General features: G+C 40.1%; 1 protein-coding gene and 2 non-coding genes across 3 annotated transcripts; all 3 read left to right on the forward strand.

Moving 5' to 3' along the window:
- On the forward strand, window positions 1–24,430 carry TIMM23B (translocase of inner mitochondrial membrane 23 homolog B). The gene is made up of 7 exons (XM_042459666.1): window positions 1–374; window positions 1,813–1,871; window positions 5,239–5,332; window positions 11,347–11,431; window positions 16,496–16,554; window positions 19,259–19,369; window positions 23,979–24,430. Exons 1-7 carry the CDS (start codon window positions 266–268, stop codon window positions 24,092–24,094), a joined length of 633 nt encoding a protein of 210 aa, XP_042315600.1. The 5' UTR covers window positions 1–265; the 3' UTR covers window positions 24,095–24,430.
- Window positions 4,747–4,952, forward strand: LOC121927451. Its single transcript, XR_006103217.1, has one exon. It is a non-coding gene; the product is annotated as a small nucleolar RNA SNORA74 (small nucleolar RNA).
- On the forward strand, window positions 14,986–15,190 carry LOC121927452. The gene has a single exon (XR_006103218.1). It is a non-coding gene; the product is annotated as a small nucleolar RNA SNORA74 (small nucleolar RNA).
- Window positions 24,431–25,426: the final 996 nt, after the last annotated feature.

Below are 25,426 nucleotides of genomic sequence, written 5' to 3' on the forward strand. Positions count from 1 at the left end.
CGGAAAAAGGGCGAAGCAAAAGTCTCTAAGCAGAGAATGCGAGTGAGGCGGCTGTAGCTGCGAGGGCCGTAAATCGAGACGCTCTCCCGTCCTCTCTCTGTCGCAAAGCGGAAGTCTCTACAGAGAGCGCGTGAGTGAGGCGGGTGTCGCTTCGCGGGCTCGCTTTCCGGCCCCTTCTTTTCCGGCCAGGGCTCCAGGAGGACAGAGGTCGTCGTCTGGGCTCCTCGAGGCAGGAGCGGCTGCGGGGAGCGGAGAGGCCTCCTGGATGGAGGGCGGCGCCGGGAACACGAAGGGCTCGGGCCTGGGGGGCCTCTTCGGCGCTGGAGGGGTCGGGGGGCCGGGGTACTCCCACGCTGACCTGGCCGGCGTCCCCTGTGAGTATCTCAGCAGGCGCCTTTCCCTCTTGGGCTGCATCCACACTGGAAGCTTAATAAGCCGCTTTGGCAGCGCTTTTGCTCACTCCTGGCTTAAGGCTGTGGAATTCTGGGAGTTGGAGTTCGTTGTGGGCCCAACACTTACAGCCCTTTATATCCATTGCATGTCTCCATCCCTTTGGGTTAGCCATCAATCCATCTAACCTTTTGTCTCTGTCCTTAAACTGAAAAGGAGGCAGTGCTTCCTTTTACATATTTGGGTTGGAGTCTCAAGTCAGGAGCCATTTCTCCCAATGGGTTTCATGGCTGAACAGGGAACGCAAGATAAAGGGGCTTAAGGCCCATCCGTGCCTCGTGGGCATCCATCCACACTGCTGCTCCTGTCGCACCTTGGAAGCTGTCTTAAAGCCAGCGCCATGACCTTCAAAATCTGCTTGGCCAAGCGAGACACAGGCGGACACCTCCCTTCCTCCTCCTCCTCCTCCTGTGGCCAGTTGTTGTGGCAGTTGCCCTCCAGCCACAGATCCATTTAGGAAGCATGGACCGTGCATATGGTGGGGGTGTCTTCCTTCACCCAGGCTGCCATGGCTTCATACACATAAGAAAGTTCCCTTAGAGGTTGTGTAGCCACTTTTCCTTCATTCTCTAGTCACAATACAGAAATATTTAAGACTGCAGTGTTAGTGCAGTTTGGCACTGCCTTAATAGCCATGGTTCAATGCCATGGGATTCTGGCTTTTCTAGTTTTGTGAGGTGTTTAGCTTTCTCTGTTAGAGAGCTCTGGTGCCACAACAGACTACAGATCCCAAGGATGGAGACCTAACAGTTAAAGCAGTGTCAAACTGCATTTCTGCAGTGTGGACGCAGCCTAGGTTTCTGTAATCAGGTTCTAAGATTTACAGAAGCAAGGGTTGATCTTAAATTTATGTTCATTTGAAGCTTATGCCTTGGGATGTATTTTCTCAGCAGTGCCTTCGAGGGATGCATTGGTTCTCATTAACCATTAAAAACATTTTTGTGCTGATTTGCAAGTTATATGAAGGATACATTTTAGGGATGCACACATTGGAAATGTTCTCTGGCACCAACTGAATTAGCTTTGAACAGGCGTAAATGAGGTGATGAGTATCCTCCTTTTGAGAAGGCATATTCAAGGGTAGCTGTGTTGCCCATGTAAGGAATTACAATACACAAAAGAGCAATGCCTTTATTGGCCAGCCGAAATGCAGAGCTTTCAAAGTTTTACTGGCTCCTTCATCAGGAAAACATGTTAAAAATCATACATGAAGAGAAAAGTGATGATGTTAGAGTTACACTATTAGAGCCTGTGACTCTTAACTTTGCCACTCTTCTTTTCCAAGCAACTGTTATATTCTTTATTACCTTTTTGTCATCTTGTGAAATTTATGTTTTCCTCCTACAATTTTTCCCTTTGCAGTGACTGGAATGAACCCTTTGTCTCCTTATTTGAATGTGGATCCCAGATACCTTATACAGGTAAGATAGTGATGGTTTTTCAAACTGCGTTAATGTTTAGTTGTACTGGCTGGTTAAATTAGTCACTTCATAAATTATGTAAGCTGTGCAAATCTTGTATAACGCCAAAGGTTTCTCACTGAACTTAAGTTATGAAATAACTGTTATGGCATGACTCCATCTTAATAGTATTCTATAACAGCTTGGTGAATAGTTTTTAAAAGGAATAGAAGTAGCAGTAGAATAAAACTAATGCTAATCTTATTTATTTGTTTATTAACCTTTATGGGCTATAGCCCAAAAAGCTTATCGTAAATAATACATATAGGTCTTGAACATGATACAGAGCTTCTTAATAATAACAAAGATGAACACTCAAATTGGAATTTGCTAGGTTAATCGAGGGATATGTAAAATGCAGCCTGCATGCAGTCCCTAAAGCTGTTTTTCAGGCCTCCAGAAAAGTCTTGGCCAAACATTGGACATTTATACCCCCAAAAGAGTCTCCCAAATGTGATTAGCCTGCAAGTGCTTTTTTTCCAAAAGAGAAGCAAACTGAATTTGCTTCTAACACTTGAGGGAAAGAAATATCTTTTTGGACCTGAAACAGGATGGGGAGAGAGTTGAAATGACAAAATGTCCTGTAGAGGCTTCTGGAAGGGCAGTTGGCTGATTTATTTTTTCCTTCCCCCAAACAAATTAGGCGGATTTGGTCCTCAGGACTTCCAGTATAGGGCGGTACAGCCCCTCCAACCCCTAGAAATTGCCCAGCTCTATTTATTGCATTCATAAATGATCTGGAGACAGCAGCAAGTAGCCAAATGGCCAGTTTTACAGATTCCACCAGAATCAGGAATATGATCATAGAATTGGAAGAGGCCACAAAGGCCATCCAGTCCAACTCCCTGCCATGCAGGAAATAATAAGGCTGATCCACTCCTGTGAGACTTGGAATTGCTCTGACCAAAAATCCACGACAAACTTCAGCTACATCAGAAAGTTTATTGTAAGGACTAAGTAGAAGTATTCCTAGCCACTTCTTTGTTGAATCTGAGGAACTCCAAATAGAGACAGCACTTTACAATTCCCCAAACCCCTCCCTTTGAGTTGGTTTCCCTTCAGTTCAGCCTTTGATGTAGGATTTCTCCCTTTGTTCTGAAATAGGAAAGGAAAGGAGGGGGCTTTTGCCCATTTGGTTCCTAGTTCCTCTACCAAGTAGAGATAAAAGGCTGTATGCATCTTTGGTATCAGTTTCCCAACAACCCCTCATAAAACTACCTAACTGCAGTACGTGACCATCCGGCCCATTCCTCATGGTGGCATGCCTATCTATATCTCTATTCCTCTCTCTATATGCGTATCTATCTCTTCCCTATTTGTGGGTGAGAACCTATTCCCTAATTCCCTATCCTTCTATCTATCTATCTATCTCTACAAACCTCATGGCAGAATACACCCTGAATGATTGACTGAAGGTGGATTCTGACATGGTGATGGTGGGGACTATGCTTTTATTCTTGTTTTGTGGGTTTCAAGGAAATATTTGGGTGGTCATTTGTTTGGAAACATTTGAGAAGATGCTATGCTAGATGTGTCATTTTCTAATCACTCGAGAAATTGGACTGGGAGCTATTTCTTGAATGTTTTGCTGAAAGGAAAATAGATCTGTGTTTAAAAAAACTGTGCCTTAAATGAAGAAAACTAGGATAATTTGCAGCAGGTATCTGGCAATGAAGGAAAGTGCAGGCAAGCAAGACAGGAGTGGATTTCTGATTATCTCTTGAAACGTAAGCCATACAAGAGTGCACACATTACACTGTGCGATACATTGATTTCCAGATGCACAGTTCCACCTCTAAGTCCCCTCCCCTGTTCCTGATAAAGCAGTTGAAATTCTTACCCAAACCAGAAAACTTAAGAAGCTATCTTGGCTATATTGAATATACAGTTGGCCCTCTGATTTCACGGGGGAATCCGTTCTGGACCCCTCCCCCTGTGAAAACGGAGGCATATTCAAGCTTCAATGGCACATGCCATTGAAAATAGCAGAGGTTGTCCATCTGAGGATATTCAAGGACGTGGATCTCAGATCCGCGAGTTAGGAGGGCTGACCGTATGCTGGTCTGTTACTGTAATAAATATTTATCTATACTGAATAAATATCCTACTGTAACCTAATGAAGCACAAGGGTAATTGATGTACTAGCTTCCGAATGAATCACTACAGATATAACTGAGCTGTCACACAAGCATATCAATCTCTAAAAAGAAGTCTTAACAGGCAGCTTCTGCTTTAGGTTACTTTTGATATGTAATTACCGTATATTGTCGATTATATGTCGACCTCATGTATAAGTCAAGGGCAGTTTTTAGGGCCAAAATTATGCATTTTGTTACGACCCATGGATAAGTCGAAGGTAAAACTTAGGAGCATCTAACAAAGGATGTAAAGGGCAAAGCAAAGGAAAACAATGCCAAATAACTGATAAAATTCCAGGAGGCATAACTGTTTGTGCTCCTACTAAAGGCTGGATGGATGAGAAAACAGAGGGAATTCAGTGCTTCCATGGAAGATGACACTCTTGCCTTTCACCAGGATATGGTTCCTTTTTAAATGAGAGTATAGTAGAGGTAAAGTGGGTAAAGAGGTAGAGTATGACTCATGGATAAGTTGACTCAGTTTTTAAACCTAAATTTCTAGACTTATACATGAGTATGTTCAGTACCTCTTTTCCTTGAGTATGTAAAGATCTGCTCCCATACATAGTCACAGCATCAAGAAGTTTTTCTCAGTAGCCTCTAGCATTTTCCTCTGGAGAGTGGCAAAGTGAGAAAAGCTTCTTTCTTGTGAGCTTATCCAGGAACTGATGATTCTGAGTGTATTTTGATCTTAAATCCCAGTGGTGGTCAGCTGTCTTTGTCAATACCATGTCTGTGACAGTGTTACACTACTGGGAGAGAAAAGTGCTGTCTGTTTTTGCTGTATGTCATTGTTTTCGTTCTGGGGACAACTGACAAACAGTGTGTGACAGTACTGTGCTTTCTCTGAGAGTGTGCAGAGCAGTTACCATCCTGTTCAGCACTAGTCTGGAAGCATACATACTTGTTCAACATGCACTGACTTTGTGTGATAGTGTATGGATGATTTACAAAAAATACAATAACACTCACCTTTGATTTATTCCATTTTAACAACAGTTAACAATTCATATGCAAGGGTAGTTGGCAGAACACTATACTAACAACTGTAAGAATTATCCATGTAAATCAAAATGTGTAGAGTAGAATATATGTTTTTTACTTGGGGTTTGCTAACTAATTTGTCGCTTGAACAGTTCTTGAATTAAAAGATAATAAATATAACTGAAAAAGATTGTTTCTGTTTCAGGACACAGATGAATTCATATTACCCACTGGAGCTAGCAAAACTAGGGGCAGATTTGAGTTGGCATTCTTTACAATTGGAGGATGTTGCATGACAGGTATGCAATCAGTTTTGATTTGTATAATTATATTGTACTAATAAATTTAAATCATTAGAATGTACAGTGGACCCTTGTTATACGCTGGGGTTTGGTTCCAAGATTCCCCATGGATAAGAAAATCCGTGTATGCTCAAGTCCCATTAAGTATAATGACATAGCAAAATGGTGTCCCTTATAAAAAATGGAACATCAAGGTAAATTTATACTTTTTTGGAACATTTTCAAACCGTGTCTGCTTGAATCCGTGTATAAAAAATCCGTGTATTAGAAGGGCCGACTGTATACCATTATGTGTGTGTGATTGTCAAATATAAACATAATTTGCCAATTTTGCAATGTTTAATCTCTCCTTCACAGATGGAGTTGTCTGTGTATACTGCAAGCCACTTTTTGGGAAGAGATATATTTCATGGTTAAACACATAACACTGATTTGTATGTGTTAAATTGGCAAGTTCCAGAAGGGAATTTGTTATAGTTGGTGGGAGGGAGGGACCTCTTGTAGGAAGAACAACAGAGTTCTGTTACATTATATGTTACAATGTGCTATGTTGTTACTATTTATTATTTTGACATCACATGATCTCTGCTGTATTTTTTTTCTCTTCTTGTTTTGTAAACTTTGTTCTGATTTTATTTTGAAAGTCATAGACAACAAGCTATAAAGGATGTTCTGGGTGAAGCTCCTACAGTGTATTGAATGCAAGGATTTTATTGTCAAGGATGAACAATGAAACATGAGCTTGATAGTTTGAGCAGGCACTAGAGCTGATGTTCATCTCTAAATTCCAGCTGTGGTCAGCTGCTTGCACTAGTACTATAAGCAAAGGAAACTGGCAACATCTGATAAAACCTGATTTAAAGGAGAGATGGGGTCTGATGTAAAAAAAAGTTTTATTTTTTAAAAAAATATCCCAGCATGTACTGACTAAATATTTTTTATTTATTTATTTATTTTTGGTATGGCTGCCTGAAGGGACTGTTAAAAAATTGGCGGGGGATAACTACATTGATAAATTTAAGAAGGGCATCAACTAAACTATGCATTACTCATAAAAATTCAATGAAGTAAACTTGAAGAAAATATAGTAAGCCAAATAAGAATTTTCTTGTATGCCTTCAAATCAGTTCTGACTTACGGCAACCCTGAGGCAAACCTATCATGGGGTTTTCTCAGCAGCCGCCAGGGATTGGGAGAATCCTGCCTTCACTGGACCATGAAGAATCCCACTCCCCATCACTGCATTTTTCCAATAAAATTTAAAAACTGAGATTTTTTAAAAAAATTAAAGCATTCCACAAATACACACTAGGGCCAGAGATGTGTGGGGAGGCTGTTTTAGGTCCAAGAGAGCCCTTTATTTAATCATAAAGGGGATTGGGGGGGGAGGAATGTATCAGAACCTTTAAAAATAACTTGTTTTTATTTTGGCATGAGCTTTTCTGGCTATACACCCACTTCTTTAGATGCAGTACAGAGTGATATCCAGGCCTCTGGATATAAAATATATTTATATAAAGTAGTTGGATACACTAATACAATCCAGAAAGATGCAAATCCTGAGCCTTGTCCTAAATTTTTCAAAGGGCTACATAAGGAGATACTGCTCTCTCAGATCTTTACAGTGGTCAGTTAACATTGATGTGTGAAAGCAATAAATTTGCTTACCAAAAGTCAGTTTCCTAGGATTTCAAATAGTCTCTGAGAAGATTCTGTTTGTTATGTATACAGTAGCAAGGACACTTGGAGTAAGATAGGTAGTGTGCCATGAAGCCATTGACTTTGGCCATACCTCTGCTAATGGATTGGAATTTGTGAATATAATTCATGTCAGCTCTTTCTAGTCTTCCTTTATAATTTTCTCATTCAAAGATTGGAAATTTTAGATTACATACTGCATGTTCAGGGAGGATGAAATATTCTGCAACTGGTTTTTGGATATTACACTTGTAAAGTCCAATTCTTGTCCATTTATCCTCTTTATTTAACCAGAAACTAGTGTGGGGCAGGAACAAAACATGGCACAAATGTCCTCATGTCCATTCAGGGTGTAAGGGGCATGTTTAATAAAAACAAAAAAGAAAGAAAGAACATGGAAGAAATGGCCTGAGAGACTGTAGCTTCACCGAGTTAATTGCAGATTTGAAAAAAAAAATACAAGTTATTAACTATTGATCCATCTTTCATGCCTAAGAGTTTGACATCTGTTCTGTGGGTTCTCCCCCCCCCCTTTCTCCATCCTGTTTTGTAACATTTGTGTAGGTTTGTATTTTAAAAACCATCCATACTAAGCTACAAAGGATACTCTGGGTGAAATCATCACTACTGAATACGTCTTTACAGGACAGAGGCCCAGGCAGCAATCTCCAGCAGGTTCTCCAATTAAACTCAGTTAGCTCCCTAGGCTGGGAAATATAAGTGGGACTACTCTGTGGGCAAGGTTGCCAGTCTCCCCTTTCATGGGGCCACTTTAGGAGTGGCACAAGGGCAAGGGCTTGTCCAGCTTCTGCTTTGCAGAAAAGAAAAGTTTACATGCTTACAGGCACATCCCTGTTAGTATAAACTGATGGCCATTTCTGTGGGGAGGGGAGATGTGTTGCCAGCAAAGGGAGAGAGGCAGTGGTGCTCAGTGAACAACCATCCGAGTTATACAAAGTAGAGAGAGATACAAAAAAGGGGGGACAGTTGCACTATGCTTGGAGTAGAGTGTTGGTATCTGACCCCACTCATGCTGCTAGTCACCCTCTAGACCTTGTTTTTTGTATGGGATGGGATCATGGTGATCTGGAAATGAAACAGCTTCTACTATACCATTGTTATGGACAGATCACTTCTGGGTCAGATTTAGACTTTGTGGGATTCAGAGCTTCTGCAGAGCTTCTTAATTACCCATTAAGATAGTCTACCTGAGAAGGCAGTTGTAACGGACTGTATTGGGACCAATAAATTGAAGCTTAATCCAGACAAGACCAGGGTGCTCCTGGTCAGTCAAAAGACAACTCTAGCAATAAGGATTCAGCATGTGTTAGATGGAGTTACACTCCCACTAAAACACAGGTTTGCAGTTTGGCGGTACTCCTGGATTCAGCCCTATGTCTCAGGGCTCAAGCTTCAGCAGTGATCACATTGCATTTGCACAGTTAAAACTAGTGCACCAACTGTGCCAGTTCCTGACGAAGTCAGATCAGTCCACAGTAATATTCCTTGGTTACATTCCATTTGGATTACTGTAATGGGCTCTATGTGGGGCTGCCCTTGAAGAGTTTTCAGAAATTTCACTTGGTCCAGTGAACTGCAGCCAGGTTGTTAACTGGGGTTGGGTACATTGAACCAAAAAAAGTCTTGTTATAACAGATCCGCTAGTTTCCAGCCCATTTTCAAGCGCAATTTGAAGTGCTAGTTTTGACATATAAAGCCCCATAGAGCTTTGATTCTTGTTGCTTGAAGGATTGTATCTCCCTTTATGAACACATTAGAGCTCTGAGATTATCTGGAGAAGCCCTTCTCTCTGTTGCACCACCTCCTCAGGCTCATTGGATGGGAACAGGGGAGAAGGCCTTGATGTCTGTTCCCACCCTTTGATCTCCCTTCATAGGGAGACCAGGATGGATCTGTCCTTGCTTTCTTTCTGACAGCCCGTTAAAACATTTTTATGCCATCAGGCTTTTAGAAACTAACTAGTGTAATAGAAATCTCAGGAACCCAGACTTTCTCTCACTAAGTCACAGGTCTGACGAAGCAAGGTGACAAAAGGACCCAAAAAATGTGCTGAGAATTCAAAGTTTATTCCAAATGCCATCAAAGGAAAAATGTCCTCAGTGGAATTAAAGTTCCAAAAACGGAGGCCCCGAATCATAGAAAATGGCTGTTCATATAGGTAAATTCAACATTGAGGTCCCTAACAATGTATTCTATTGGCTGGTTCAAAGTGCAAATGTACAAAAATTTTCATTCAATCAGGGCAAAGATACATGCATACATTAAAATACCATTTAAGCACATTCCATACCGTCTTTGCTTTCAGCCCCCCCCCCCCCACCCTTCAACAGAGATGCCTCCTTATCATGAGTTACGCCTCTCAGCTAGTTCATAGCACCAAAGAATTCCACGTCCTTCACTTAGGTCAGTTTGTGCCTTTTATGTCTCTGCTCCAATCCCTGTTTACATTCATGGGGCCTCAATTCAAAATGCATAATTCTGTTGACCAAACTGACTCCATCTTTCAATAAATCTATTGTAGCTGAAAATTCATCCACCACACTAGGATTTTTACACAGCTTTTTACAAACTTTTACACAGCAGAATTTGGTTCTGGGGATTCAGAATCTCACCCATTTCCAGTAGAATTGAGATAAATAGTGCTGTGAGGTTAGGTAAGGTAAGGTGGCATATGAAAAGAGGAATCAAAGTCAGCAAATGTAGAATATGGAATACATGGAACAAAGACAGAGTGGGGAAGTAAATGGCTGCTGCTATCGAGAACTCAACAATCTTGCCTGTAAAATTGCATTGGCTTTTAGTAGTATACTATAACCATTATAATTAAATAATAATAATAATAATAATAATAATAATAATTTATTTATAGCCCGCCCAATCACAAGGAATCCAGGCGGGTTACAACAGTAAAAATAAAGATAATAAAATAAAATACAATAAATAAATAAAATACAATAAAATTAAAGAGAGCGAAGTGAGTACATTCACAGTTAGGCCTGATGGAAGTTGGGCCTCTCTTTTTCACTCCCTCCCAGGTCTGATGATGATGTCATGGAGGGAGGGCTCTTCTTCTTGAGGCAAGGATTTTATTTTAATTAATTTTAATTTAATTCTTCTCATTAAATTTAAGAGAAGAATTGGTGGACAGAGTGACATAAGTCACAGTAAATGGGGAGTAGAACTAGGTAGGGAAGGCCTGCCGGAAGAGATCCGTTTTAAGAGCCTTCTTAAAGGCTGTAAGAGTAGAAATGTCACGGATCTCCTTCGGCAGGTCATTCCATAGCTTCGGAGCTGCGATGGAAAAGGCCCTCTGGGTGACTGAACTTAGCCTAGATTTTATTGGCTGAAGTAGATTCTTCCCCGAGGACCTTAGAGTGCGGGACGGACAGTATGGAAGTAGGCGATCTCTTAAGTATTCTGGACCCAAGCCATGTAGGGCTTTGAAGGTAATCACCAACACCTTGTACCTTGCCCGGAAACTAATTGGCAGCCAGTGAAGGGATTTCAAAACCGGTGTTATGTGATCGGTACGACGAGTACCTGTAATTAACCTGGCTGCCATATTTTGTACAAATTGAAATTTCTGAACTTGGGACAAGGGTAGCCCCATGTAGAGCGCATTACAGAAGTCCAATCGAGAGGTGACCAGCGCATGTACAACTGTTTCAAGGTCTCCCTGCTCCAGGAAGGGGCGCAGCTGGCGTATCAGCCGAAGCTGATAACAAGTGCTCCTGACTGTCGCATCTACCTGAGCTGTCAGGTGAAGCGACGAGTCAAGGAGCAGCAAAACTGGTGTACATACTTAATAAAACATAACTATGGTGCGATACACACAGCCTTTTGCGCTGTGCCAGCGCCGATTCTAGGGTTAAGGACCACACGGTCCCTAACCCTAGCATGGCACCATGGCATAACAATGGCAGCGCCCTGTGTACATGAACATGCCATTGTTAAGTAAGCGCCACTCGGCGTCCACACATTGCCACACTGCTCTTATGTCGTGAGTGCACTGTTGCACTCGCGATGTCATTGCGGCACCAGAAAAAGAACCCGGGTTTTCTGGGTTCTTTTTCCTCCGCAGTGACAGTGCGCCATTTGGGTGCTGTGCTGTCCCTGCGGAGGAAACTAGGCCGCCGGCAGGCTGCCACTTCTTGGTGGTCTGTCCCGGGCCTATAATTAGTGTGATTTTCTGTAGGTTGCATATCTAATTCCTTCTGGGATGTGTGTTGGTTTTTGGTCTTTTATTGGTGTTTTTTCTGTAGGTAATAAATTCTGTTATCCTGCTTTAACAGGAGCTGCATTTGGTGCACTGAATGGTCTGCGATTAGGTTTGAAGGAGACCCAAAGCATGGCTTGGTCCAAACCTAGAAATGTACAGTAAGTACCTGATTCCACTGAAACCTGTGTATAATATTTCTTACAATAAATTGAATATTTTCCCTCGAAGCAGCAGATACTACAGTGGGCCTCTAGTATCCACTGGGGTTTGGTTCCAGGATCCACCATGAATATCAAAATCTGTGGTTGCACAAGTCCCTTTAAATACACTGGCATTGTAAAATAGTTTTCCATATATAAAATGGAAAAACTAACTTAGTATGAACAGGATTACCAGTTTCAGCAGCATGTACTATAATAGAGAGCCAGCATGGAGAGCACTACAGACCCCTGTATGCTCCAACAACATGGAGAGCACACAATACCAATATGCTCCCAAACTCCAAGCAAACTTCCAAAGCAGTTATAGGGCCCATACAGACAAACCAAAATAAAGCTTCTTTTGGTCACTTTGGAGGTATGCTGTTTAAATGACACACGCATCTTTAGAGGCCAGAAGCTCCTTAGGATTGGAGTGTGGCTTTGGTGCAGCTTCTGGCCTCTTAGGACGCATGCATCATTTAAACAGCATACCTCCAAAGTGACCTGAAGCAGCTTTATTTTGGCCTGTCTGTACTGGGTCATAGTCTGCAGATTGGATATCATAGCCTCCTGTCCAAATTGGCCATTTGCTCTCTTAACTATTAATTTCATGCTTACCTTATCCTAGTTACACCTGCTATTTGCAAACCCTTCATCCAGTCACAACTTACTATGCTTACCTGCATATCCTGACATATTTTTGGGGTGTTTTTAGAAGTGCTTTGAGCAGAGTTTCTCATTTATATCATTCTCTTATCAATCTAATTGATGACTCCCCCCCCCAAAAAAAAAGCAATAAAGTAATCATTAACGCTATTACTAACTCATCACGTTGATGGGGTGATAATGTTTATGGTAACAAATTACAGTCACCCCTCCGTTTTCGCAGACTTGGGAGTCTGCTTCCCTCGCCTGTTCACAGGCGGCAAATAGAGGGGAACAGAATGGGGTGTGCATTACCATTCAAGCCAGTGGGGCCTGAATATTGGTCATTTTCATGGGGGACAGGGTCCGGAATGGATCCCCACGAAAACAGAGGGGTGCCTGTACTTTGGGGGTTATATTGTTAAATAATGCATTACTTTTAACAAGTAACTTTCTAACCTCTGAGTATTGTCATCTTTATTGTGTTTTCTTTCCCAAAGAAACATATTTCTAGTTTATAGATGGAAGATTTGCCTAGAGCCACCAGAGGCAGGATAGTCTACTGCATCTAAATGATGGTGGGACTGAAATCCATTTTTTATTATTTTAAACCTTTTCCTTAACGTTTGACATCATTGTGTTTTTAGTTAATGGTGTTACTTATCTTTATGCTATGAAAAGCTTTATTTGCCAAGTACTAGAGTACTAGTACTAGGGATCACACTGCTGGTATAAACACAGAAGCAGGTTAAACTGGCTCTTTGTGGTCTGTTGGCAACCCTACTTCCATCTCAGTATAAAATGTGAGACAGCATCCCAAATTATAATCTTCTGAAGGAGGGCATGGAATTAAGATCTCTAGACTGAAAGTTTGACAGCAGCATGTATGAAAGAATCATAATGGAGCCCTTCTATGAAGGATATAATTTCTGGATTGAGCACTTTTAAATTAATTGTGTGCATATTTCTGTATGCAAATTGAAAGCCAGTTCATGAAAGATGGATATCACTTGTAATGTTGGCTATAAATACTGTTGCTTGTATTCCCCTCCATTGCATATTGGAAAATAAAAGAAATGAAATGTATTTATTTGAATGTAATAGTAATAAGAGTCAAGTGACTGGTCCTGGGGATTTTTTTTTAACTTTTGGCATATCAAACAAATTGTTATGTTCCAGCAGGTGGCAGTAGATATAGAGTGATGCATGTATTATACTGAATTTTCAGGAAAATATATTGAAGGTCACTTTCCTCAATCATTCTGTTCCTTTTAGACTGTCTAAAAGACCACATCTCTCTATACAAATATGCCAGATTCTTAAGATTTACAGGGCAGAGGTGACACACTAAGTAAATAAATACATTTTGGGTTTTTGTTGTTGTTGTTGTTAACTGCCCTCGAGTCGATTTCAACTCATGGTGACCCTGCTGATAAGACATCTCCAAGACCTCCTGCCCTCCACTGCTCTGCTCAACTCCTGCAAACTCATATTTGTGATCTCTTTAATAGAGTCATCCTTCACACATGCGGCCTTTCTATCATTCTACTCCCCTCTACCTTTCCTAGCATTATTGGGTTTTTTCCAGTGATTCATGCCTTCTCATGATGTGTCCAAAGTACAATAACCTGAGTTTGTCATCTTCTAGGGAGATTTCTGGCTTGATCTCCTCCATGACCCATTTCTGTGTCTTTTTGGCTGTCCATGGAATCCTTAGCACTCTTCTCCAACACCACATCTCAAATGAGTTGATTTTTCTCCTATCCTCCTTCTTAACTGTCCAGCTCTCACATCCAGTAAATATATAAATACATAAAATTCAGGTCTTTCTCCCAGTGGCTTGAAAGTATGCATATTCCTTTTACAATAAGACACACATACCATGTTTTTAAACTACCTAAAAGTAACGAGCCTAACACCAATTAGGATATATATAAAATCATTTATATAAGAATGGTTTTTGAATTTCTCATTGTTATTTTAAAGCGCAACTTGTTCACTACTTTGTGTGTGACTGTAGATTAAATATATATCTTTGATAATATGTTTTGAAATATTTGTTGCCCAAACACTGTGAATTCTGAACTTATGAAAAATGGCAGCTTTTTCCAGGTATGTGATATAAAAAATAGTTCATAACAGGAATGAATCTGGAGAATATCTCATAGTTGATGAGATACAGTATTTCCCTTTTCTCTTCTGCTGGACCCATTCCTAAACTTACAGTGGTACCCCGGGATACGAATGCGCCGCCTTACGAAATTTCCGGGTTACAAAAAAAATCCAATTAAAAAAACTGTTCCGGGTTACGAAGGTTTTTTCGGGTTACGAAAAAATTTTTGGTGCTTTTCGGCACTATTTCACACGAAATCGCGGCTTTTCCCCATTAGCGCCAATGGGTTTTTCGGCTTGCGAAGTATTCCGGGTTACGAAAGCGGCGGCGGAACGAATTAATTTCGTAACCCGGGGTACCACTGTATTTCCGATTTTTCTTAGTTCCTAGCTGTGTGGCCTGGAGTCAATGTTTCTTCTTCTCAGATCCAGAGATTTGAAACAATTGGAGACTGCACACTTTGTTACTATTTTGCTAGGTTTCTTTTCCTGGACATGGTGGTTTGAATTTAGACTCTGCTTCTGCTAGTGAAGGCATCCTCTGATGCTGTCACCAGCATAAGAAAAGAGGTAACTTTTGCTGATTCATCTTCCATTCCTTTGCCCCTCTTGAAAATCTGTTCAAAGAGATGAGGGACCCCCCTTTTTTAATTAGTTAAAATCAATTATTCATTGGAATAAAGAATGAAATGTTATGTGAGTAAAAGACAACTTACATGTCCTGAAATGATCTAATCAATTGTTTCTTCCTAAGCTCCAGCAGTAGTCAGCTGTCTGTGACTGTTCCATGTCTGTGACAGTGTTACACTGCTGGAAGATAAAAGGTACTGGCTAGTTCAACTGTCTGTTGTTGTCTCTGTTCTGGAGGCATCTAACACCAGTGTGGTGCAGTACTGTGCTTCTCTGAGAGTGTGCTGAGCAGATAAAATCCTCCTCAGCACTAGTCTGGGAGCATACACATAATTTCTGTGTTAAAGTATACATACCTTCTCTTTTGTAAGGATTTTACATTATGTAAAATCTGCACTTATCAGTGAACAAGAGCTTTACATGTGTCTCACATTTCCTTCACATACTGCTGCTTTAAGATGTCTAGCATATACTATGCCCAGGATTTGGGCATAGTATATGCTAGAGCATTCCAAAATCTGCAAACTCACATGTTCTACAGCGATAAAACTTCTGCAAATAGATTGGTCATGCAATGTTGAACTCAGATTTCGGGGCTCAGTTATGAATATTTTGAGTAGTCTTGATAAGAGAGTGCCACCTGCCTTAAGTCTGTTTCTTAGGTCATCAAATTGTGTGGTTAGAATACTAGAAATAAGAAAAATGTGTACATTTGGTTTATCTTTGTAGAAAGAATTTAATGAGCCTTCTGTCACTGTTTTCTAATGACGGAGGTGGGAGCAGTGTATCAATCTCAAGGGTTGAATTGCCGCTAGGATCAAATTGGCAGACCAGTTTATGTTCGGGGGGCGGGGCAGAACCTGCAACCTTATTCTATCCTCTGTTGTAATCCCATGACAATGTCCATTTCACCTTCATGCAGAGAGAATTTCTGGACATCATACCCTGTTATCTCAGATCTTAGAAATTGGAAATAAGAGGTACCCTGGCCTGCTCTCCCCCCCCCCCCCCCCTTCCTTATGGAATCTCGCAACAGGATTCCCCACTTACTGCTTACCATACTAGCTACAAGACAAGCAACATGGGTTGCAGTCTCCCAAACTTCAGGACACTTAGTGATTTATATCAGGCCAGTGGCCTAGAGATTGCCTCTCCTGCCTTCCAACAAGGGAGCTTGTAAATGGAAGAGTCAAAGAAAATGCTCACTTGTCTATACTGGAGTGAACATAAGGTAGACAGAGATCTATTGTAGAACTGTGGGAGGTTTGCAGTATATTGGCAAGGGTTTTGATACCCTAAAATTTAAACTACAACAGCAAAATGATACCCTCTCCTTCATATGCTGCTGATATTAAGAACCTGGGATGTGGGTTAAACAAAAGTGGATTTTTGTGTTCAAGGACTTTTGAGGACAGTTCAGTCTCATTCTCAAAACAAATTCCTGGGATCAGAAATCTTCAACCTGTGTATCTCTTGGACTGGACTGTGCGTGATGCATTTCAAGATTCCAGTAAAAAACAAAATAGGACACACAGTTTTAAAGTTTTTAATTCTGCCTGGGTTTCCTTTTAGTTTTGCATAGTATACTAAGTTACAGAGCAATAAACTTCAGGCTCTCTTATTATTTTCTTGTAGGATTTTAAATATGGTGACAAGACAAGGGGCATTATGGGCTAACACACTTGGGTCTTTAGGTAAGTAATCTCATCCTGTAAATGAAATACAAGTGAGCAACTCAGTTTAATAGCTCTTTAAATATGGACATTTGCTTTTAAAAAAAAAAAAATCAGGACACAAGTCTGAACTGGCTGAACTATTTTAGCCTCATGGTTCATTTGCATAGTATTAGGGAGGGCAAGATGACTTCACACCACCTGGTGAGTAGGGCTGCTTGAAATCTGGAGGACTGAGAAACTGCTCTTTGTAACTGAAGATTATCCTCTTCAAGCTTTTCCCCCTGTCAGCAAAGCGGTCCTAGATTGTACCAGTGGAAAATTGCCACTCAGACTCAAAGGTGACTAGGTTCAAGATTCCAGCATTGCAAGTGATACATTAACAGAAGGTTCACAGCTGTGTTTGTTTTCTTGAGTAATAGCTTTTTATGTTTCCTTGTTCTCTACCCTGACCTGTTTTTTGTGTCATACGTGCAAATATTATAGAATTCGATTCAGTGACAAGTACCTTTTTAGTAATAAGGGTCACACTGAAATTCAGGATAGGATTTTTCAGTTGCTAACAGAAATGAATTGATAACTCTTAGTGTGTAGTATGAGCAAGGTGTGGGATTATAGAATGTTCAATTGATCTCTATATTTTTGATATATGCTTTCAAGTCATTTCTGACTTATGACGACACTATCATGGGGTTTTTTTGGCAGAATTTTTCAGAGGGGTTTGCCTTCCTCTAAGGCTGAGACTATGTGACTTGCCCAAGCATCCTGTGGTTTTTCATGGCCAAGTGGGGATTTGAACCCTGGTCTTCAGTGTCTCAATCCAGTGCTCAAACAGCAACATCATGCTGGCTTTCTCAACTTCTCAATTAACGCTTTACAAATAGTTTTGCACATGCTAATAATAAGATTTCACCTGACTAATCTGTATCTATTATTATTGTTATTTTTCTCTTTAATGTTCATGGAATTGTGAATGTGCCTTATTGGACACTATGGCAATATTACTCCTATTCAGTTTGTAACTTGATTTAATTCTTATTTGCTATAGATTTTCCACTTTGTCTAACCACGCAGCTGACCGAGTTAAAATGTGTCTAGGGCTCATTAACAGCAAGGCACTTCACAGAGATGATCTCTTCTTAGAAAATATTAAATTGGTTCCTCTGTTTCCCCTTATGATCAGCAACTAATTCACACAGCTCAATAGACTCTATTCCAATAGTGTCTCCATCTTTATTATCTAAATCCAACTGTTAGGACCTGACAAGGTAGAATACCCATTGACTACACATTATTCATCAATCTCCTAGTCAAAAACAGTCTAGGAACATTCAGTCAGCCAAGTCTTCAGAGGCAGTTTTGTCGTTTCTTAAAACCCTAAAGCTCTTTTCCTGGTCTCAATAGTGAAACTTGGACACCCTGGGACATTGAAAACTTCCTCAATAAGATTCTCTGTTTGAATTTAATGTTACCCCCATTTATATAAATGTTGTTCTAAAGATCTTCCCATGCTTCCCCCCCCCCTCTTGGCGGGATTATTTTTAGAACCCCATTATTTGCTTTCTGTTCCAAACTTTAATGTGGAAAGTAACAAGGTCTAAAGTGGAAAGTACCAAGAATTTTAAGAAGTACCTGTTCCTGTGTTCCTTCAGCTGTTTGGGGAATGCCTAATCCAAGACAAGGAGAAGCAGTGTGGTATTCTTGGACTTGCACATTCTTCTCATTTTCTAGCAACACAGGATTTAATTTTGCATCTCTGATTAAGTTTCTTCTCACATTTTCGTTCTCTTTGAAAGCTGTTAGATCAGATTTCTTAAAGCAAATTAGCTCCTGCTTCCACAAATGAGCTATCCTATTTATGTCAGCTGTCATCCCATGCTATAGTCAGCTGAGTTCTTAGCACTAGCTGTCATTGGTTGATATTCTGATGTAGATTCACTGAAAGACATTTACACAAGGAATAATTTCCATCCACTCCACATAGGCACCTACATCCTGTAAAAGGCTCTCTGGTAGGCCAGAGCCATCCTCTGGAACAATGTGGGGTATAGTGCAGAGACATCTGCAGCATGAGATACGTCTGTGTACTTCAGGTTTTAACTTAAGATACTGCTTTAGTTGTCACTTTACTGTGAAATTGGTTTCCCTTTGCCTTACCTTGTGACAGCTGTTGAAGCAAAAAGGAAGCAGCTCTGCTTCTAAACTGAAAAAAATGTGCTGTAATTTCTTTGAAAGTATTGAATAAGACTTTGTATTTCAAACTCAAAATACACCGTTAGTAACTCTACAGTGCTACAGCTTTACTACAGGAATAGTGTAGGTGTTCAAGAATTTAGGCTGATAGTGAAGAATCTTCATAGGCAACTATATGTTTGCTTCTTTTGCCATTAACACATAGGGACAGTGTAGCTAATTAACTGTAGGAATCCTAAGACTCCTTGCAGCCTAACTGGAGTAGAGGAGAAAGCAATTAAAATACTGAACAATCTGTTGATCTGACTTGACAAGAAACAAAGAACCAATTTCAATTACATCTTCCTTGCCCGGTTACCTGGAGGAAATTCATATTCTCTGTAGGCAGTGAAATGAGTAGCTTTTTTTTGCAAGCCTGTACTAATTATAGAAAAGGGACTGATACTGAGATTGCAGTCTTATGGGGTATATTTATCCAGTGCAGGACATTTGTTTTATGTTGTATTGTCTCACAACTTGAATTCTCTTCCAGCACTGCTATATAGCGCATTTGGAGTTATCATAGAAAAAACACGGGGTGCGGAGGATGATCTCAACACAGTTGCTGCTGGAACCATGACAGGGATGCTATATAAAAGTACAGGTATGTTTCCAAAATGATCCGTATTAATTTTGGTTTTGAGAAAAGAGCTTTGGTCAGAAGTGTAGCTATAAATGTTGATTTTACCTGGTTTTGTACAGCACCATGTAGACTTACGGCGCTTTATAAATAAATCTAATAATAATAATGGTGGGAAGTACTCACTATACAAGGCCTTTTTCTTACTTATTATTTTGTGTAATTAATTACCTATAAATTGACTGCTGTGATAACATGATGACATAAAAAAATTGTCCCATTAAAAACTTCATCTGAAACCCTGTTGCAAAAGTTGTATTGTTAGTGGCTTGTGAGGAAGCTTACATTTGTATCTTTTAATTAATGGTAGAGATGATTATTCCAGACCAAGAGGCAACAGATGGGAGGATAGTATATTGAATAGCAACTAGTGTACAATATTTGTATTATGCGTTACACTCTAGACTAACAAATGCATTGGCAATTAAAATCCTATATGTTTTCTCTGACTCCACTGAATTCCAATTTAAGAAAGTCTGAGAAAAAAGTAGGATTTTAATTGCCAGTGCATTTATTAGTCTATGATTGGTTAAGCAGTGATGTTTAGATGTAGGTCACATTACACCTACATCTAAACCAAATATATATCCAGATCTTTAAACTGATCTTCCAGTTTAATTATTGCCCTCTGCACGTCAGGGAGGTTCGTTGTTTTTGGAAGCTATCCAGCTAATTCCTACTGAAACTGGAAGGGCCAAAACAAGACAAAACTTGAGACTTTAACCTTTTGAGGAAGTAGAATTGTACCTGGAATAGCAGCAACATTTACATTTCTATACTGCTACATAGTGAACTAAGCACTCTCTAAGTGGTTTACAGCATGTGAGCCAATTGCCTCCAACAAGCTGGGGACTCATTTTACCCACTTATGAAAAGATAGAGGACTGAGTCAACCTGGAGGATTGAACTCACAATGTTTTGGCTGCATTTAACCACTGCAGCAGCAGGGCTCCTGGGGTGGCTTAAGACTGCAGCTGGAAGACATTATTGACAAATGGCTCCTCAAGGAAAAAGGTGTCTTGACACCGGCATGATTCTGTTGGAAACCTAGGAAGTCTTATACATGTTTAGATTATGTATTTCAGAAACCAGCACAAGATTTCTCCATGATTCTCTTAAATGGAAGCAAAGCTGAGAGAGAAAATGGTGTTTGGGAGAAGTGCAGAAATTATAAAATTATACCCTTGTAATTCTGTCTGTCATATACAGCTAAGAGGGTTTGTTGAACTCCTACCTAATACAATTGCAATAGATCATTTGCTTGCTCCACTCAGACATTATCAAGAGCAATAAAGCTATTTGTTCTGTTTGTTTAAAGATTAGTTGACTTTTACGTCTTGGTATTCATTTTAAATTATATATATATATTTTTTAGTTGTCTGCACAGTGACACCAGCTACTGCAATGCTGATAGCAATTCTTATCTTAGCGACATGCCATTACTCAAAATATTACTATAGTACAGGCATGGGCAGAGTGGCTGCCTAGATGCTGTTGGACTCCAGCTTCCAGCATTCCACACTGTTGGCTATGATAGTGAGTTGCAGCACAGCAATAGTGAGAGGATCATGCTTTGCCTCACGCAGCTGTGGTATTTGAAAACTAATTAAAATTAAAATATGTTTTAGGAAACATATGATAGAATCCTGTTACTGCAACAACAAAAATATGTTAAAATCATAGAAGTTTTAGGAGGTTTCAGCTGGTCCATTGAAGCTGAAACTACTTTTGGAGAAGACCTTACCATATATACTCAACTATAAACTGACCTCATGTATAAGTCAAGGTCAGGTTTAGGGGTCAAAATTATGGCTTTTGCCATGACCTATGGATAGGTCGAGGGTAAAACTTGGAGGCTCCTTCAGTGTGTGTATATGTGCGTATGGCAAAAGGCTCTCACTGAGGATTTTTGCTTCATCGCTCAACTTTTGTTTCAGCCAGACCTACGGGCTTCTTGGCTCCAGAGATAAATAAACTCTTCTCAGGCACCACATGGGGAAATATGAAAGAGCTGCTATCACATTACTATAGTGATCCGTAAATAAGTCAACCTGGGATTTTGGGGTCAATTTTTAGGCATAAATTTTTAGACTTATAGACGAGTACAGTAAATAGACTTACTGAATAGACTAAACGTTCAAGGATCTATTACTTTAAGCAATAGATACCTTTTGTAGTAACAAAGTACTTATTAGAATATGTAAGTTTTCATCCCTTGGTTTATTCTGTGCATTTTAATTGGTATTCCTAAACTGTATGATCTTACATGTGCCCTCTATAAAGTTAGTATATCACAGTTGTCTTGCAGAGCTTGAGATAACATACACTACAGGCATAACATCTTCAGAAAGTCACTATATAAGACTGGATGTACATCTTGGAATATCCTGGAAGAAAGAAGAATTCCATGCCATTAGAAATATGTGAAATTTTGATTTTAGATTCTGAAAAATCCTCAGGCTGAGCAAAGGATCCAAAAACATTGGAGAGATAAGAGTCCTACAAACAATTCTGATTTCTGTCTCTAATGTAGGCTGGCATAATGTTCCAGCATTTGCAAAATTAGAAAATAGATTGATAAACTTGTAACTTTTGAAGTTCACTTTTATCACCACTAACAAGAAACAGAACTCCCCAAAAAACCTAGTAAACCAGGCACTGCCCTAGCCAAAGCATTCCTGAGGCACTGGAGTTTAGAGCAATGGAAAATGACTATACTCCAGCACTTTCCCAGTAGCAGGGTGCATTGACAGAAGCTGTTGCAACAGGACCTGAAGCAGTCTCTCTAGCTGTCGGTGTCATTGCATTCTGTGACTGGGTGCATAGTGCTGTCATTTCCCAGTGCCCTTCAGTTGGGCTGCAGCTTAAGAGGTAGGTTCTTTGGGGGGGGGGGGTAAAGCATCATCATCATTGTAGCAATATCTGTGGCAGGATCTTGACCATAGTTTTCACCAAAAGATATGAACAATTCTATAAAAATAAATTCTTTGATTGGACTGAATATATCTGGCTATGCTTAGAAGTCCTGGATTCATTCTAGAAGCATTGGTGGCATATCCTGAGTCCCTTGACTTCAGTAGGTTCTTCCAGGCACAGATTCCAAGAACATCCAGTCTTTAAAGCAGTTTGTAGAAGCCCTACTTTCTGTTGCTGAGCTAAGCTTTGGGAAGGAACCGGATGGGAATGAGCCTGTCCTCTGAGCTTGAGCTTGCTCAGGCTTTCTTGGCAAACCACAACCTTTTTTGTCAAGAGATATTGGGAAGCAACTCAATTACAGAACTTTAGTGAGTTTTGTAATTGCTTGGGGTTTGGAGAGGGAATGTGCCTTGGGCACAGCTTGAACCTGAAGGAGTTGATGTCTCTTCTTTGCTTGGAATGAAGCATGGAATAGAGATAGTGAATGCATCTTAAATGTTTGTCAGTTTCAAATATAAAGCTCTGTGTACTGAGTCTCTCCGAATGTCTTGATAAATTTTAGTTTTTTTAATCTGTAGAATACCTGAATGTTGATGATTGCCACTGGAAGTGAAGATCAGCGAGGCTGAAGAATCCCTATTTATAATGCCTAGGCCTCATTGCCCCACTCACATTGGTTAAAATCAGTGTCAGGGTACTTTTACAGAAATTTCAAATGCCCTGCATTAGGAGTAAGCATCACTAGTTCATCAGGAACACATCCATAAAGGCTGCAATTACTAGTATGCACCTGGAACATCAGAGAGCAAAATGGTGGCGAAGGCTCCCACTGTGTTTCTTGGTTGTAAGGAAGGAGCATTCTTATTTGAGACCCAGGTCTCCAGTAGCAGGGTACCATTGTAGTATTAGAACTGGGTACTAGGTAGAGCCTGCTAGCTTGCAGATTAGCAAATTTGGTAAAGGGCTGCTTTCAACTGATGCATGAACATGTATGCGTAAGAGAAAGATAATGATAGATGCTTGTTTCAGAGACCTCCTGAAGTCAGACTATCTGAGGCTAACAGGGGTGTGATTGCTGGGGTTGGTAAATATTGAAGCCTATCAGTTAGTGTACAGAACGTGAAGTAGCAGGTGGTTGGTCCTGTGAGATTACCCATTTATGAAACTCTCACCCAGCAACTTTGCCAGACATACTGTATTTGCTTTTAACCCTATCTTAATGGAAACAATTCAGCCTGAAAAGCCAGATTTTATATGAGATTTGGTTGTATTTTGGTGCTTAATTCCTCTGTCCTGCACAAGTTTTTTATAACACTTTATTTTAAGTGTTACTGAAGATTTCTGTATCTTTGATGAAAAGGCTCATCCAGGATTTTTTTCTTAATAGGATAAGGATTTTTATAAAACATGAACATCAAAAAGTAATCAGGTCTTTGAGCTAGGATATTACTAACTGATCTGTTATCTCTTCTTTAAAAATTGGCATACCATATAAACTAATTTTAACTTGTTGGTTAGTGTTCTTCCTTTCTGTGTATGAACCAACTAATACCAGTTTTATTCAAGGTTTGTTGGTGGTGGATCACATGCTTTTCATATACAGATCTGAATCTCTTGACCATGTTCATTGCCTGATGGTTCTTTTATTCTTCTACAGGTGGACTACGTGGCATAGCAAGAGGTGGCATGGCAGGACTGATGCTCACCAGCCTTTATGCTCTCTATAACAACTGGGAGCATATGAAGGGCTCAATACAAAGGCAGTCACTTTGAGCAAAATTAAGAACTGAGTATCCACTCATGTAGTGCAATCAGTTTTGAATCCCTTCAATACAGCACAGACTAGAATGGAACTGAATGGACGACAGAATCTCATTGCGATTACATGGTTATCAAGGCTGCCACATCCTCCCAATTGACAAGAGGTGATACGTACTATATTGTCTGTGAGAGAGAAGATATTGGTTCTACAGCATGTTCACTTTTTGCTCAGGCCAGAATTCTTGTACTTTAACTTCAGTCATGTAAACATCTGTGCTGTGCAATCAGGTTTGTGTACCAATGCCATTGCTTGATTTGATTCTAATAAAGTTTGTGTCCCTGTGCTAACTTTCTCTTCAGCATGGGCGATGTGTCATAGCCCTTGTTTGAAACAGCTGATAGGTAAACAGATGTGTAAAGATGCATGTAGTTCCATTACAATATAAACAAGGTCACCTGAAAATATGCAAGAATTAATCAGGCACTTTAGAACATTAGTTTTGTGGTATCTTACAAATTAAAATGTTACGTTTTCATGGACTGCAGGCTTCTTTAAATGTGAGGGTTTTTTGCTGTAACTGCGGTTTTTATACAAGACATGGAGGTGTAATCAATACAGAGGGAAATACAGATGGGAAAAACTGGGATGACTGTTCACAAAAACAATTAAGTTTTGCAAACACCATCTACGCTAATGAGCTAGTTAATGCGCTGGCCAGAATTTTGTTGGAAACATGCATATTTTGTATGTTGCAGAAAGAGGTACTCACTACTTCTGAGCAGCTTCCTACGTCCATAGGAAGGGAATGTGTGTAGGCAGCACCTGGCCAAAGCAGACCCTACCTTCCCAAATCTCTAGAGTTATTAAAGAGAAGGGGTGGTGACCTTAGCTGTTAATCCTCTTCCCATCCCTTGCTCAGATACCCATGGCAGCGACTACACTTGTTGAAAACTGCTTTATGCAGAAGTGGAATAGTGTGAAAAGAGCTATACATTTCACATGCACAGTGTAACCCCTAGTCTTCCAGTTGCCCACTCCAGTTTTAAATAGCTATCTAGTTTCACATCTACTTAATTATGAAGATATTTCATGTCTACCTGTTCTTGTACTGGTATTCTGCAGGGAAACCTTTAGAAATAGGGTCATTCCTTGCAGCCTTTTATCTAGGGCTGCCAACTGAACATGGAATTGTAGATAGTAAATGAAATGATACCAGAAGGTTAACCATATAAGCAGAGTTGAGAAGTACGAGCACTCTCTTAGCAAGGATTTGACTCAGATTTGATCATCATCAGCAGAAATCTGTCATAGGACTCAGCTAGATTCTGTTGCAGTATTCAAAA

This window comes from Sceloporus undulatus, chromosome 3, assembly GCF_019175285.1.
Source record: "Sceloporus undulatus isolate JIND9_A2432 ecotype Alabama chromosome 3, SceUnd_v1.1, whole genome shotgun sequence".
NCBI classification, from domain to species: Eukaryota; Metazoa; Chordata; class Lepidosauria; order Squamata; family Phrynosomatidae; genus Sceloporus; species Sceloporus undulatus.